Source organism: Haliotis rubra, unplaced genomic scaffold, assembly GCF_003918875.1.
Source record: "Haliotis rubra isolate DU_JTF1 unplaced genomic scaffold, ASM391887v1 Scf222, whole genome shotgun sequence".
NCBI lineage: Eukaryota > Metazoa > Mollusca > Gastropoda > Lepetellida > Haliotidae > Haliotis > Haliotis rubra.
This window is the reverse complement of record NW_025766248.1, coordinates 268,515-284,916: the sequence shown is the minus strand read 5'-3', so window position 1 is coordinate 284,916 and position 16,402 is coordinate 268,515. Positions and strand designations below refer to the sequence as shown.

Sequence of the window (16,402 nt, the reverse complement as noted above, 5' to 3'; positions counted from 1 at the left end):
TTTGACCGACTCAGACTCAGGGCATCAGTGTCACTTAAACATAATATTATTTTATCATTCCCCAAACTTGTCAAATTTACAAATTAAAGGTTTGAAACTAGGAATCAATGTCGGTACACATCCTCTTCATCCAGTTCTATGACAGGCATTCTGCTCACAGAGCTGAATTAATTGTCCATGGATGCTATGTCGTCTTGGAGTCGTGTCTAGACCAGCCATCCTACATGTTGTTCCCCACGACCAGTAGAGCATACTGTAGCTGCCCGACTTCCATTATATCATATTATGTTGCCTCAAGCAATTTACTTGGTGGAGAATGCTACAAATTAGGCGCTGATGAAACACAGACTATCTGATTACTTCTTGAATACTGACGCAATGGAGTCTAATTCCAACATGGCATCTCTCAACAGATCAGACTTGCAAATTGGTCTCATTGAGAGGTTAGTGGCGGCCTGCAAATGAGACATTATTTCAGGTCCAGATTGAAGTTCTGTCAATGGGGACATGGTGCCTGGTATGAAGAGAATGTAACTACAGCTAGGAGCTTGTCATCAATTGTCCCTCTTAGACAGTGCATAGTGCACCTTTAACACAGTCACTCAGATATTGCACAGATTCGGAAGAGCAGTGGAGAGGTGAAAATTATGTATTGAATCTCGTCACGATTCCTTCAGGAAGTCCAGTGCTCATCCAGCTTAGTTTCAAGATTTCAGTGGTTGTTCCCAACTTTTTGAATTGCCTACTTCCTGCACTGGCATTGTTTTTGCCAGTAAACAGTTTCAAATTGCAGTCGGATCATTGCGGCTGAGCCGCTGTATAACCTGTTCCTGTGAATAGGGCCCCATCCCCGCCATCTGTTCCTGATGCTCTATACTTAGCCCTTGTCCCCAGGGGCCCTGTGATTTGATTATGTGCAGGTATTAAGGGCTCAGACAGCCCTTCATGTTCATCCCGGTGGTGATGCCTCCATTACCGGAGTGCCAGTGCCATTGAGAGCGGGGCCATCTTGAATGGTACAAAACATGCTGTAATCTATCAGGAAGACTCGGTAGGGCATTGTCAAATTACTGACCCAGAATGGATGTTGAATCCTGTCTATGACCGCTATTGTGTGGAGAATCTTTGGCTGCACATGGATGTGGATGTATTCGGGCTGACCTTCTGTATACTTCAGGAAACGGTGTTGCAATTAAAGGTATCATCTGTCTGATGTTTAACTGGTTGATGTGGCCATTAAGACCTACAGTTCTGTTAAGACCTTGGTTTACAAAAGCAATTTATCATGTATCTCAACACTGTGTTGCAGTGCCTCTTTGTGATGCGGGGTGGTGCGGTAGCCTAGTAGTTAAAGCGTTTGCTTGTCTTGCTGAAGACCCGGGTTCGTTTCCCCACATGGGTACAATGTGTGAAGCCCATTTCTGGTTTCCTGTGACATTGCTGGAATATTGCTGGTGTTCCCCGCCGTGACATTGCTGGAATATTGCTGGTGTTCCCCACCGTGACATTGCTGGAATATTGCTGGTGTTCCCCGCCGTGACATTGCTGGAATATTGCTAGAAGCGGCATGAAAACCATACTCACACATCATCTTCAGTGAATTTAAGACACTCACTCACTCTTGATGATGCAGGAGAGCAGAAGGTCGGTTTGATCCTCGGCTGCATCAAACCAAAAGATGTAAAACAGATGATACTTGTTGTTGCCCTGCCTGAAGCTTGTTATTGAACTTTTAGACTTTGAGTCAGCAATACCCAACTTGGATAACACATTCTAAGTTGTGAAGCTATTACATTTCAGTGGGCAATTATGGAATTGGCATTAGTCCAGCCTAGTACAAGCAGCCTCATACACATGCACATTAATTGCTAGTAATCTTGCGTACTATAGAGTACTGTAAGCATTGCAATATACCCCATTTCAACTCATCTCACCTCTGTTTATTGCAAGTTTGTTTCGTTTGAAACTTACAGCAGCACAAGTAACCTGCTATATTCAGTTTGATTTGAAATAAGATGAAAAGCCTTGGCATTGAGTCTGTTGTTGGGTAACCTGTATGTGTGGTCATCTATATAATGCCGTACACTCATTACTACGCCAACTGGTCACTGTACATGTACAGTTCTCTTCATTCAGTCACCAAGATTCAAACAAGACAGTCTGTATCTATTATCATCTCAAGTCCTCAGATGTGCTAACAGCGTTACTGTTCTTTGAAGTCAAACGAGGTGTCCCAATATTGCCATCCTGTAGACATCATGAAAGTCGGAAAGCGGATCCCATTTTCTTACAAACCCAAATCATAGGTTAGAAACTCCAGGACTCACAAATAGAAAGTCCCATTCTGAGTAGCGAAATTAGCCTACACCCTGTTAATCGAGAAACTCCCACCTTCTTGATGACTGCCTGCCAACATCAATGTGAATAGAGGGATGTTACTCCATAATTCATGATTCGCTGATCCAGATGATTTCGCTGAGAACAGCACCGTCTGGATTAATGGGGTGTCAGAGTTGTAAGTGAAAGTAGTCGTAAAGAAAATATTATCTGTGTGTGCCTTTCTATAGTATTAGCTAATTCAAGTAACCCCTGATTGATTCTGGTCAGGCAAATTAGGTCAGTGATCCCTTTTACATTGCTAGTGACCAGCAATCAGTCAGTCCCCTGTAAACCTGATTGTGTTACCAGAAATATTATTAACCCAAAGTCACCTTAGTTTCGAAGGTTAAGAATTTCATGGATGTTTGTCCATCTTCAGACACATAGTACTTCGTCCTGCTGGTGAATGACACACAATTTTCCCCTAGTTGCAGCGAGGGAGCATCAGGACAATAATAATAAGGAGATGCTCGGTTAATCAGCATTACAGAGGCCTGACCAACTACCATCAAGTTAAAAGGTTCACAAAAGATGGGCCTGATGAGCTTATGTCCAATATCCATTTGTATCCTCCAGCTTGTGCAGCCTTGCCTTGTATAGATGTCTTCTAATGCACTGTTTATGACCAATGCTAACATAAGGGGCCTTTTGAGGTCATGTTGAAAAATGTCACGGTTCGTACTCTGACTCAAGAAGGCCTTTTCGAGTGTCAGCCTTGAAAGTCACCAACTGACTATACAAAGTGTTTCATTTGTACAAAAGGGGTAAACAATTATAAAAATCAAAGTATTAAAACTAAACAGAAATAGGTGTTGGATGTATATCGCTGTGGTACATCTAATCTAGATTTGTCAAAGACCTTCAGGAATTAAGGGTAAACATAATGAATTTTTTGTTGATTTTGAACAGATCCATTTTCAGTCCTGCTTTTTAGGTCTTCCAACTAAAATATGTAGCGTGCTGAATTTAATCAAATATTAACGAACTAAGCATAATACTAAGTTAAAAAAAACCTTGAAAATGACAGTTTAAAATTCAAGGCTTTTTTCAAAACTTTCAACTGTCATTTTCAAGGCTTTTTTCAAAACTTTCGAGTTCCATGTCTGTGGGAACCTTGTCATTTCTGTCTTTGTTCTACTCTTCTTCTGTTTTTCACAGTTCTGACAATAGTCCTGATGAGATTATTCAAGCATTAAGAAAGTGTTATTTTTTGTTCTAATAAATTTAAATATATACCTTGGATCTTAAAAATATATCTCAAGGTCCAGGAGGCTTAGTCTTTGTATTAGTAGGCATTAACAAGACCTACTCAGATGAAAGTATTTTTACATGACAATCTGTCAAATCAGAATTAAGCAATCCCCTGTAGTTAAGTTTTTATCCCCCGCCGTTAGATGCCCCGCCGCGCGTTTAGATATAAGATTTCAGCATGTTAACCTGCATGTAAAGATTGTCAGCGAGATATCTCAAGAACAGTTCACTGGATTTTCTTCATAGACTTTCAAGACTTCCCTTGAATGTTTTCCAATAAGCAATTTCTTTATTACTATTTTTGCATATTTCGTACACTAAGACATTCATGTTAAGGTCAAAGTGAGTCTTGAAAATATTTGTGCGTTTGAACAAGTACAGATCAAGATATCAAGAGAGGTTGACTGGTCATGTTTTTGTTGGCATTTAACTTCATCTTAAACTACTGACCTTCACTTTCATTACTTTTTAAGTTTGATTTGATCATTTGCGGCAGGGGATTATGTCACCTCAGTGACAATGCTTGTTTAACTAAAAATATGGTTGTGCGAAGAGGAGCAAGAAATAGGAATAGGAATTTAATGCTTATACCAAGTTTTACATGACATGTAATTCCTGTGTATTTGTCTCAACAATGTTGTAAAATACTGATCATAGCAGATGTAGTACTGATTCAGATAAGTGTACCTAGAATCCAAATAATAATGTAAGCAAAATGTGTCTGTAAGCTGCAAAACTGATTCTAGTTCTGTCTGTTAAAGTTTGTACCAGACTTACAACCACTTAAAAGTAACAACAAGTTACAAAACGATAAATAACATCACTCGTGTATTTCATTATATTCCAGTTTGTTTTGTAGGAATGTATAAGTTACTATAAATATGAAACCATGCACTTCATCAGTTTACCAGCAACAGAGAACAAAATCACCAAATATGATTTCATAGCCCATTTCTCTATTTAGAATTAGTAATGGAATTATTTTATTGACACATTATTTTCATGGCTCACAGTAAATATGTAGCCATTTTCTAAATTTGTGAGTCACCATGACTCCCATTTTTCAAAGTCTATGTAAAATCCTGTTATACAATGTTAAAGTACCTCTGATTTTAAGATTATATCAACTTAAAAAACATACTAATTTTGAACAGAACAACAATTTTATTCCCAACTGGCCAGCCAGGGGGCACTTATTTTCGAATCCTGGATAAATCTGTGATGAATAATAGAAATCATTCCTAGTTTCAGTATTGTTCCTCACATTGTGATAATTTAGGTCTTTGACTGCCATATATTGCTGTCATTGAGGCAAATGTTTCACACTTTGAAATACAGTGATTTGAAGTATAATCAAATAATAATAAATGAGCATTTCTATAGCGCCTTATCCATAAATCATATGCTCAAAGCGCTGTGGGGTAGGGGTTGCCATATGCACAAGGTAGATGTCACATATAAACATTGGGTATTCTGTCACTTCTTTTAAGTAGTATACAAGTGTAGATATTTAGGCAGTAGGGCTGCAACGAATACACTATGTGGTGAATATGATACGTATCATGAATATTGGGTAACGAATACGAATAATTATTCACGAATACAATATTGTAGTTAAGTGATTGATGTACAATATGAAACGCCCATGTTGACAGTTTTGATTTGTCACAGCAATAACCAGTCATCTCATGACACTCAAATTTGGTATGTAATAGATACAATTGACAGTACCATGTGTGGCCTTGGCAAACGAACATGACTTGGGCTACTGCAAGGCTAGTACATATTCCATTACTGCATATCTCACTTTCAAAAAGTACACAAGGGTTCAAGTAAAACATGCTCCCTTAAAAAAACGTAAATATTCGTTAATTTTTGGTTCTGGTGACCACGAATAACGAATTGAATTCATGAAGGGCTACGGTTCGATTCACCGAATATGCGAGTGAATCATTACAGCCTTATTAGGCAGTATATGTATTGATAATGTTTTAAGTGTTGTATATTGATGGACTGACCATCTTGGTAGATAGACACAAATACCATGGCGGCATGTTGCGACAGCTGAATTTCTGCATCCAACAACCAACCAACTGAAATCCACACAATCACTGCTTCATCTTAAGCACAGAAACATTAACACCTAGAAAACCAGTAGACGGAGAGAAAATTATTCATATTATTCATGTCTTGCAATCTGGTGAGACTCTTGCCGTCTGTGAAGCAGCAGGACATGAAACGAACAGGACTACGTTCTCCGTTCAAGATCTTCTTGGCAAATGTATTGAAGTCTGTGCCCTTGGAACCTACTGGGTCCAAATAATATCATGTCGGATTAATTTGGAAAAACAATATTGCAATGTTTTCTCATCGACACTTTGCCATTAGGTGTAAATTGGATGATCCAAGATGGCGGTAGTTGATGGACAACTCCCCATGATGACTTAGAAGTCAGGACTACTTTCTGCGGAGGAGGAAGCGGTCTCTCCTAACAGTTTCTGATTAGTTTTTGATAACTTGCAATATAACGCAGACACAATAATATCATACATACACTTATTACTACATCCCTCATACAATATTGGGGACGTTGATACAGCAGGAGCTGGCCTGGACAGTCAGAGCTATTAAAAATATTGCAGAGCTCCAGAAATTTTGACGACAGCTTATATTGTACGAGGGAACTTGACGCACCAATGGCTGGATGGTATGTTCACAACAAAGTTGGGGAAGTCACCTACATTACCGGTCATGTTTCAAGATATTTGAAGTTCGAAACAAATAAAATAGGAATGAAGGAAGCATGCAAAGGGGCCAAGGCTTTTTTTGGATAAAACTGTAAATCGATGCACCAAATTTTGACACTAAGGTGTTTGTATTGAGAATATTGATACGTTAGGAATGATATTTCGAGTTTATATTCTTGGCTGGCATTATATGTAACACCTTGTGTCATCCCTAACTGATTGTAATTCACAAAAATGACTATATTGATGGAATGATGCATCTGAAAAATATATATTTATTAGAAAAATAAAGAACCTGGCAACTAGTCTGTTGGTTAGGAAATGATTAGGAATATAATTTCTTATTTTACCCAACAGGCTTGTTGCTATTCTCCTTGTGTGCATTAACCTATGGAGTTAGTTGTCCAACAAACAGTACTTGATAACTTCCTTTAATACTAGTTTGTATTGTATTAAGTATGCTTGTAGTTCATAATGTTTTCATGTCTTTTCCATGCAAACTTAAATTTATTGATAAAAACACTGTCTGGGCTTCGGACTTTTAGTAAAATAGGATTTGAAGATCAGAGATATTCATGTTTTCCATCCCATTTGGTACACTGGCATCTGTCTGCAAGAAGACATCAGTGTCAGTTCAGCTAGAGATCTATTTCAAAAAGAAAGATCAACGACAATAAGATTTTGATTTAACCTTTAATTTCCCTGTGGTAAAAGAAGACCAACTTTCCATAAAAAAAAAATCGTCCCTTTCACTGCTGTCATGTTGACTAAATTCTCTGCAGCGAACATATAATGTTAGCTTTTAAACTTAAAGGAGGAATGTTTCTACTACTTTCCCAAAAGAGGTAATTTTGTACAGCCATTCCCTGAATCTTTAGACGGATGACTGACATGGCAGGAAAGGTGATGCTGATAAACTTGTAAATTGCAGTCAAATCTTTCACTGAATATAACATTATCCTGACATGGTCATTTGTGAACTGTAACCAGACAAGCTGCTGATCTTCTGGGAAACCGTTCTGTAAGTGCCAGCAAGCTCAGTCGAGTACACTGAAGTGTTTCAACAAATCTCAGGATTTGAGCCACGTTACATCACCATGGGCCAGTCATTGGCTCACGAAGAATGTAGACAATTAACGTTTTTTAAAGCGGATTCAGAAAAAGCAATTTCTTAAAATTCTTTCAGACATGTGCAGCAAATCGCAGATTAATCTGACTTTGATAAGGTTTACATGATTTCACAGCAAACTAATTTCTTGAAGGTGATTTTGAAAATATTTGTATGAATCTGTATTGATCAGTCGTCCACCAAGAAGCCTCCCGCCAGATTGCCACACTCCACGGATAATGGACGTGTATAGAGCTAATAACACTGGGACCAAAATCAAATTGATGCCCACAAAATTTACGTCTTAGATCCTCTCAAATTCTCAAAGATCTGATTTCCAGTTTGAGCGTGAGAAATGTGCATGTATATTGTATGATGAGTGTGGATGGGGAGCCAGATAAATGTCGTTAAAAGAACACTTTTATAAAGCTTCCTGCAGAGACTCCGACGAAGCATCAAAATTAGATTTAAGTCGTAAAGTAGTCGCCGATTTATGAGGGGCTCTCGCGATGTGTTATATCCCTTTATAAAATTGTGGACAGTTTTAATTCTTCTTGCAGCATCCTGTAGTGAGGGGATTGTACTAAATAATCTTTATGTGTTTTCTTCAGACAATATTTGAAGACGTTATGTCTTGTTGTCCCCGAGATAAATTCTTAAAGTGCGAGGGTGTGTCAGCTTCCGCTAAACACATGTTGAAGATGATGCGTCTTTTCAACGTGGTTAGATAATCAATCAGTTCGTCAATAAAAAGTATACAAAATCATAGTTGCTGAGGCAAGATTTAAAATCATTGACGGAAAAGATCCTATAATGTCAGAGGTTGTTTTTGAAATAATACAGTGAAATTGATTAGATAACTGAAATAGCAAAATGTCAGTCACAGTGCCTCATAAAAACTTTCAAACTTTGTCCGATAACCCAGGTATGGAAATTGGTAAGAATGTTTAATGAAACACAAGTACATATTATGGGAGACTATGTAATGCTGCTATGCAACATGAGAGTTCAACCTGGTAATAGCATACAGTACCCCCGAGTGCCCTTGTCTTGACTTTGTCTGGTCCTATATTGTGTTGCTATGCAACATGGCAGCTCCTCCTTGTCACAGCACAAATATCCCTGGCTATGTGCATGTGTGTACAAGGTTAATTCAATAATAAATGGAATGTCAAATGACTGGCAGATTTTACACTCACATGCCGAAGTCTGTTTTTGAGATTTTATGGCACTTGTATCATAAGCATTATATGTGTAAAATCTGTGTGTGTGTCAGGATGCCAGCTGATCTTGTAACAGCATTTCTGGTGTGACAGGAATTATATGCTCTACATTTTCATTGACAGGCTGAGGACAGGCCCTGGTGTGATTCCTAGCAAGGTGCCTCGGAACACAGAGAATCTGCTGCTGATTCTAAATGGACGCGAACCCTCCAAGACAGACTTCGCTAAACTCTGGCTAGACTTCCTGCCAGCCTTACCCTATCTGAAAAACGTGGCTGTCGTAATACTGGGAAACGAGCAGTGTAATAACGATTGGCTCAAGTCCTACATGCAGATTAGAGGAGGACCAATCAAATTTGCATTCCTCGTGTACGACAGCCCTGACATCGACAACGTCAACTTCTACCAGTGGCCGCTTGGGGTTGCAACGTAAGTAGGCAGCGTCGGCAGCGCTGTCATGCATCAACACTCTGTAGACCCACATATGTTTGTATTGATCAGTTTAGGGGACGAAGTCTGTTAAGATTTGAAAATTTTATGTCTTTCAATAATGATATATATCAGCCATTGTGGTCCCCAAGGTTAGGTATGTGGGTGTAACTTTCAGTGAAGGAAATGATATATCATATTAAGTTCATTGTAGTGCAGTGTTTCCTTTGGGTCTGTATTTGCCATTTCAATTTGTATATCTCGGTTCAATAGTTGGACCCACAGGATGGTGATCTGTAGATAGCTGCGTGGGTTGTAGAACTATAGCTTTCTGATGGGTCGGTGGTCTGTGATATATACACTGAAAACACTGGTGTAAAGGTTGAGATAGCTATATTTGCAGAAATGTTTGATATTTGAGCAAGATCAGTTTTCATTTGGGAATGGAAATTGATAGATGGTAGTGAGAATGAGGAGCAGCATTGACATGACAGTGTCAGCTTTCACATGTTTTATCCAACATTTCACTCCCAGCTTGGTTCTCGTTGGGGTAGCCCAGTGGTTAAAGCGTTCATCATCATGCCGAAGTCCCGGGTTTGATTCTCCACATGGGTACAGTGTGTGTAGCCTATTTCTAGTGTCCCCTGCTGTGATATTGTTGGAATATTGCTAAAAGCCATGTAAAACCAAACTCACTCTCAATAGTTACCTATCAATACCACTGATGAACAAAGTGTTTACATTTTGGAAACACAGTTGAGTGGAACTAGCTTGGAATTGTGGACTTATAGTTTGGCCTGAATGACTAGTCTATGCAAAGTCCAATTAAAATCACATAATGAAACCAGCATTCTGTGCCTGAACTGTGCCACAGCAACTGCCGGTGTCAGTTGATAAGCAGAGCATTTGTACTAAAGCTTGCCACTGACAGATGTATTTCATATCTTTTCACGCGAGCTGATACCCTCTGAGAGGTAACACAGGTTTTACTGCAATAGAGATCTTGATTATTGTGCAGATAGTCTTCACCGGGTGCTGCCATTTTGTTTGCAGCAAATGCTAGTGAGTGAGTGAGTTAATGTTTAACGTCACATCGGCAATATCTCAGCCATATCGTGACAAAAACAAATGCTAGTGATGTCAGATGGATGCTGCCTACAGGTGTGTGGCTGATCCAGTGACACAGGTGTTGACTGTGATGTTTGTGACACTGTGTTTCATGTTGCTGTGTTTGCAGGTATCGAGACTTCCCCAAAGTGGACACCGCCCACCTACCTCTGACGATGCACAGGAAATACTTGTGCAACTTTATGGGGACAATATACAGAAACTCAAGCCGGGAAATCCTGATGAATGTCCTTGAGAAAAATAACTTACTGTCATCGTGCTATGTGAAGCCCAGGAAGGAGTAAGTAGTCCTGTCATCAATAATGATGCTATACAATGATCTTAACATCATTCTAGGGAAGGAAAGGTGGGATAGCCTTGTGGTTAAAGGGTTCACCCATCACGCTGAAGACCTGGGTTTGATTCCCCACATGGGTACAATGTATGAAGCCCATTTCTGGTGTCCCCCACCGTGATATTGTGGGAATATTGCTAAAAGCAGCGTAAAACCAAACTCATTCATTCAGGGATTCAGGGCTCTTATTCTCGAAATGTTCATAGCCCTAAGAATTCTTGACTTTGATCGTAGCCAAAGTGTTAAGGATGGGCTTAAGAAGTTCTTAGTGCTACGAACGTTTCGAGAATAGCTAGCCAGGTCTCCTGTTCCGCAAAGCAATCTTATTGCTACAATGATCGTAAACCTATGTTAATGGATGGAGTTACAATCTCCCTAGTGCTATGATCGCTATGATAAACAGTACCCTGCAGTTTAGGCCCTATTGCCCTGGTGTGATTAACAGTCCTGAGCGCAGAATATGTCAGAAGCTCCCAGTACTTGTTCTAAGACCCAGTAGAAATACCAACTGTCGAGCTACAATGGCTGCTCAGCATGATACATGATATATATATACATATGTCACAAGTCCATAATCATTGTCTTGTAAGCCTTGCTCATAACAATTACACTAACACTAAGATTTACTGAAGAAATAAAAGATGTCAAATGACAGGTCTTGGCTTGTTGACCCATTTTGGTGTAGACTGATAGATGGACTTGTGTGATCATCCTGGCCACGAGTTAGTGAAGGCATACATCTGACCAGCTGTGGTAGTCACTGCACATTCATTCATTTGTGGTAGTGGTTGCACATTCATTCATGTGTGGTAGTGACTGCACAATAGTTAATTCTTTGCAGTGAATGAAAGCTGCTGCATCTGGAATATATAGAGTGAGTGAGTGAGTTCAGTTTTTACGCTGCTTTCAGCAATATTCCAGCAATAACTCTGTGGGGACACCATAAATGGGCTTCACACATTGTACCCATGTGGGGAATTGAACCTGGGTGTTTGGCGTGACGGGTGAACCCTTTAACCACTAGGCTACCCCACCCCCCTGGAATATATAGAAATGATACAATTACAAAGTGTTTACAAAACTAGTTACAAAATCAAATTCGAAAAACTGTATATACCCATGTCTTTCACTGTTGGTACTTGTGGAGAGTATTATCAACTCAAGTTATATGTGTTTTTATTTACAACTCATGCAATTTGCCTTCAATAAACTGTAATGGGGTATTAAAGTATCACTATATGTGAGTATAATAGATACTATGCCAGTCTTGTGTCCGACCTGATGATGCAGTGGAATGACCTGCTAATGCATGCCTTTACAAATTCATGTTGTATTGTGAGTGTTAATCGCTAATCGGTTCCCGACCTCCTTGCAGATGGATGCCCCAAGAGACTGACACAAGTCGGGAGGAATACATGCGAGCCCTGGCCCAGAGCGATCTCACCCTCAACCCAGTCGGGGTCAACACGGAATGTTACCGCATTTACGAGAGGCGTTATCCTACGGTTCACTTCCTGTTGTGGAGGATGTGATGACCCCAGGGAATTGTGGGTCGTCCAGTGCTTCCCTCGTTGCTCCTCTGCGCTTGCTCAAAGAGTATAACGCACCCATTGTATATATGAAAGACTGGAATCAGATAGTAGACATTTTAGACCAAGAGGCTAAAATGCCTCATGAAGATAAAGTTAAAAGACGACAAAAGCTGATTCAGTGGTACGAAAATTTCAAATCTCTTATGAGAGAACGACTTGTACGAATATTAGAAGAAAGATTTTTCAATATCAAACGGTAACAATTACAGTGCCATAAGACCTAGAATTTTATCAAATTGTAGATAGAGTGTTGAACAGCAATACCAAAGTCTTTCAGTATTCATCCCTCGATGACAGAGTTTTATTTCAGATGTGGTTTCAAAATTTAAATATTCATCAAATTGAGTTAAAGGTTGGCGAGTCTGTTTGTATCAATAACAGAAATGCTATCTGACCCAGGAACACCTTGCAGGTTGAAACAGGATGGAAGTAAATTAATGTTGGACAAATTTCAAAACATCAAGAATGTTTTGCTGAGGGACTGGTCATTTGTTAAAGGGTAGGTGGTGTATGAGGAATTGAATGGGTCCTAAAAGATCCTGATTGCCTGGCTGTTGGTCATTGTATCCAGACTGCATAGATCAATGCACATGTCAGTCACTGGATTATCTGGTTCAGACTCGATTCATTACAGACTGCTGTCATATCTTCAATATTGCTTAGTGTAGGTGAGGTGAAATGGGGTTTAACGTCACACTTAAGAATATTTCGCCCATATGACGACGTGCATGCATGTGTATGTGTGGCTGCTTGTACTAGCCCAGACTGAAGCTGGTTTTATTGTGCTAGCCCACTGAGATACCATGCCGCAGTTAAGCATGAATACCCCACTGAGACACATTAACTAACTCCGAGCCGACCAGTCCTTGTGGTATCCATTAATGCCGAGCGCCAGGCAGAGGCCAACAAATGACATGGCCAGGGATCAAACCCATGACCTTCCACTCTGCTAAGTGTAGTATTATTAAACAATAAAAATGGAAAAGAGAAAATAATGGTTATGTTGAGGGTCATATAAAAAAATGCATAAATAAAAAATTAAGTGCATGAGAATTTTGCCGTTTCACTTTCAGTGAGGGTCATGAAAAGAATGTACAAAGTCATGACAACATTTTCAGTAAATTAGTGCATCAAAACCTGTGGATTTCTCCCACCACTCCGTGTAACAAATGGCCAGAACCCAAACCAAGAGCCTCTTTTGTCCTGAATAGATGCTGTTGGAAGTTAAGGTATTAAAACTTAACACGTGGAAACATCCATGTCATTTCGGAAGGTGTTTCGCTAATGTTTCCATCATTACATATCAAGGGAGATAACTATTGGACTTTGTTCTCACAGAATTACTGTGTCTCATTACTTGATCAAATCATATTGATAGAAATAAGGTGCTACATGTAACTAAATGCCAAATGCTGAAGAAAATGTGAGGATGAGATAGAAATCTCTTTATCTACGTTATGTGTATCACTCAATCTTGTTATATACATTCACTGTTAGCTGTACGTGGATCTACGACCATTGTTGAAGAAAGTATGGTGTTACGAATGCCTGTCTACTTATTTTGTGTTTACTACATGTTTATGAAGCTCTGTGTTGTTGTCAGGCATATACTGGAGGGAAGATATGTAGAATGGGTTCAGTCTCCGTGTTACAATTCAGTGGATGTATTTAGGGGCCTTTGCTCGTAGCAGTGTCACTTAGTCTGTCAGTGGCAGTCCTGCTGATTGGTTCCCAGAGGGATGAAAGATGCCGATGCCTTTTCATGAAGGTCCCAACAGCGAATACTGTTTACTGTAAAACAACTTAAATACTACCATTAAGATAGACGTTCAAATTTTTATGGTGGAGGACCTGTCCTCTTCGTGTCTGTTTTCACAGACTATGCTGAAAAAATATTGATTACTGACTTACGGCCCATAGTTTACAGACTACTGACTTCTGACTCCTCTTTTACCTCAATCAGGAAATATACGACTAATGACTGAAAGACTGAGCGATCGTCAGCTTCAAGTGTTTGGAAGATGTTTTCCTGGCAACACATTCTACAATATCTGATCAGATGAAGATTTTCTGAAAATAGTATTGGAATTTTGGAAGCTATATGATCCATGGAAGAATTCCCTTTTGGGTATTAACCTTTGAAACATTATTCCATCATGCAGCTAATATGAGGAAGGGGAGGGGAACTATTGCCTGTCCACTGTGTATGTCACATTGAAGAACACTGAAGCAGGTGCCCTCCCTCTTGGTTTAAACTCGGAGACAGGGGCAAGTTGACATCATGTTTGTTAGCAAGTACAAATCAAGTATGAAATATTTACATTTTAAGAATGCTGTAAATTTAAAATAATGATCGTATATACATTGAAGAAATATTGAATTATGTTTGAGGTACATATCAATAAAAAGATAAATCAAAAGAAATATCATTAATATGGTTGGGAAATTTGGAAAAACTATATTTTAAATCTTCCTTGTTGGTCTTGTGCTGATACCAGTGTGCAAATGTTTTGTGACCAGAATAAAGAGGAACTGTTACTGGACATATCGTAAAGTGAAAGGTGAGAATCTCAAGTTTACATGAGTCAACTCAACAATTTGAATGTCAGATGTTTTTGTCCGTTGTTGAAGATGAGAGTATTTTACTGATTCCTGCAGGTTACTGCTACAAGGAATGTTGTTAAGAGGTTTTACTGTTTTGTGACAGGACGTCGCGTACCTCCAGGAGATGTTGATTCGATCTGCTCTCTTCGAGAATGTTATTACAGTTGAACTTCTGTTTGTCAACATATCTTTATTATTGGCTCGGCAGCGAGGTTTTCCTTTGTTGTTATTTAACTGAGTTGTTGAGCTGGGGGGAAAATAGTATCTGTAAGCTTTGCTTCTTAACCTTAGCAGTGTTTGACACTGGGCACACCTTGTCAGAAGTCTGGATAACTAGTACTTAGAAATGAAGGCTGTATCCGACTTGTGCTGTTTTAAATCTAGGGCCTCTGCTGGTCCTGTTGGTCCTGTTGGAGATCTAGGGCCTCTGCTGGTCCTGTTGGAGATCTAGGGCCTCTGCTGGTCCTGTTGGAGATCTAGGGCCTCTGCTGGTCCTGCTGGTCCTGTTGGAGATCTAGGGCCTCTGCTGGTCCTGTTGGAGATCTAGGGCCTCTGCTGGTCCTGTTGGAGAAGTAGGGCCTCTGCTGGTCCTGTTGGAGATCTAGGGCCTCTGCTGGTCCTGTTGGAGATCTAGGGCCTCTGCTGGTCCTGTTGGAGATCTAGGGCCTCTGCTGGTCCTGTTGGAGATCTAGGGCCTCTGCTGGTCCTGTTGGAGATCTAGGGCCTCTGCTGGTCCTGTTGGAGATCTAGGGCCTCTGCTGGCCCTGTTGGAGATCTAGGGCCTCTGATGGCCCTGTTGGAGATCTAGGGCATATATTGATACTATTGTAGATCTTGGGCTTCTGTTGGATCACAAGGGGTCATGACCTCCTAGTAACGATAATTGGAAACATCTCCCATGCAAGGTAATTGAGGGGGCTGACTGTACCGAGGGTTTGCACCTGATGTTCGTTGCAAATTAAATAAATGCACCAAAATAGCACTTGTCAGACGGACCATCAGATACTTCATTCCAAGGTTCTTGAGGAATATATACCAGACTGAAGTCAAGCCACCAGCTTTGTGTCAAACGCTGATCAAATGGTTTCCATTGTTAGGGGCCTCGAACTGTTTGGGAGTTGGTCATGTGTTACGGTCACATGGAGTTTTACAACATTGTTTAAAAACTGCTGTATGATGATTTGTCTGTTAAAGTTATTGTCAAGTTTGTGTTATTATCCCTAACTCTGATACTGGTACTGCACAAAGTAAGTCTATACTGGAAGAAGGTGTTGGAGGTTTGTTGTTGAGGTCAGCAGTCCTGCATCCAACTACTGAGGAATTACTGCAGCAATATATTACCATTCATCCTGCAGGACCGTTGACACATGTCATCGTATCTCAGTTGCGTAGATCAATGCTCATGCTGTTGGATCACTGGATTGTCTGGTCCAGACTCAACTATTTACAGACGGCCGCCATATGGCTGTAATATTGCTGAGTGTGGCGTAAATCTAAACTCACTCACTCACTCACTCCAGCAGAACCAGAGTTTTACAGGTATGCTGCTTCAAGCTGGCTCATGCATGCCTTCACCCATGAAAACATGCATGGAGCACCTGTCAGTG

At 40.0% G+C, this 16,402-nt stretch overlaps 1 protein-coding gene across 1 annotated transcript in view; it reads left to right on the top strand.

Annotated features, from left to right (window-relative positions):
• The window catches only part of LOC124277484 (ribitol-5-phosphate xylosyltransferase 1-like), a 196,386-nt gene extending 183,505 nt beyond the window's left edge, over window positions 1-12,881 (top strand). Inside the window, 4 exon segments of the mRNA XM_046713181.1 lie at window positions 8,832-9,137; window positions 10,375-10,545; window positions 11,975-12,086; window positions 12,089-12,881. Coding sequence (XP_046569137.1) covers window positions 8,832-9,137; window positions 10,375-10,545; window positions 11,975-12,086; window positions 12,089-12,391 — 892 coding nt within the window. The 3' untranslated portion in view covers window positions 12,392-12,881.
• The last annotated feature ends 3,521 nt before the right edge of the window (window positions 12,882-16,402 follow it).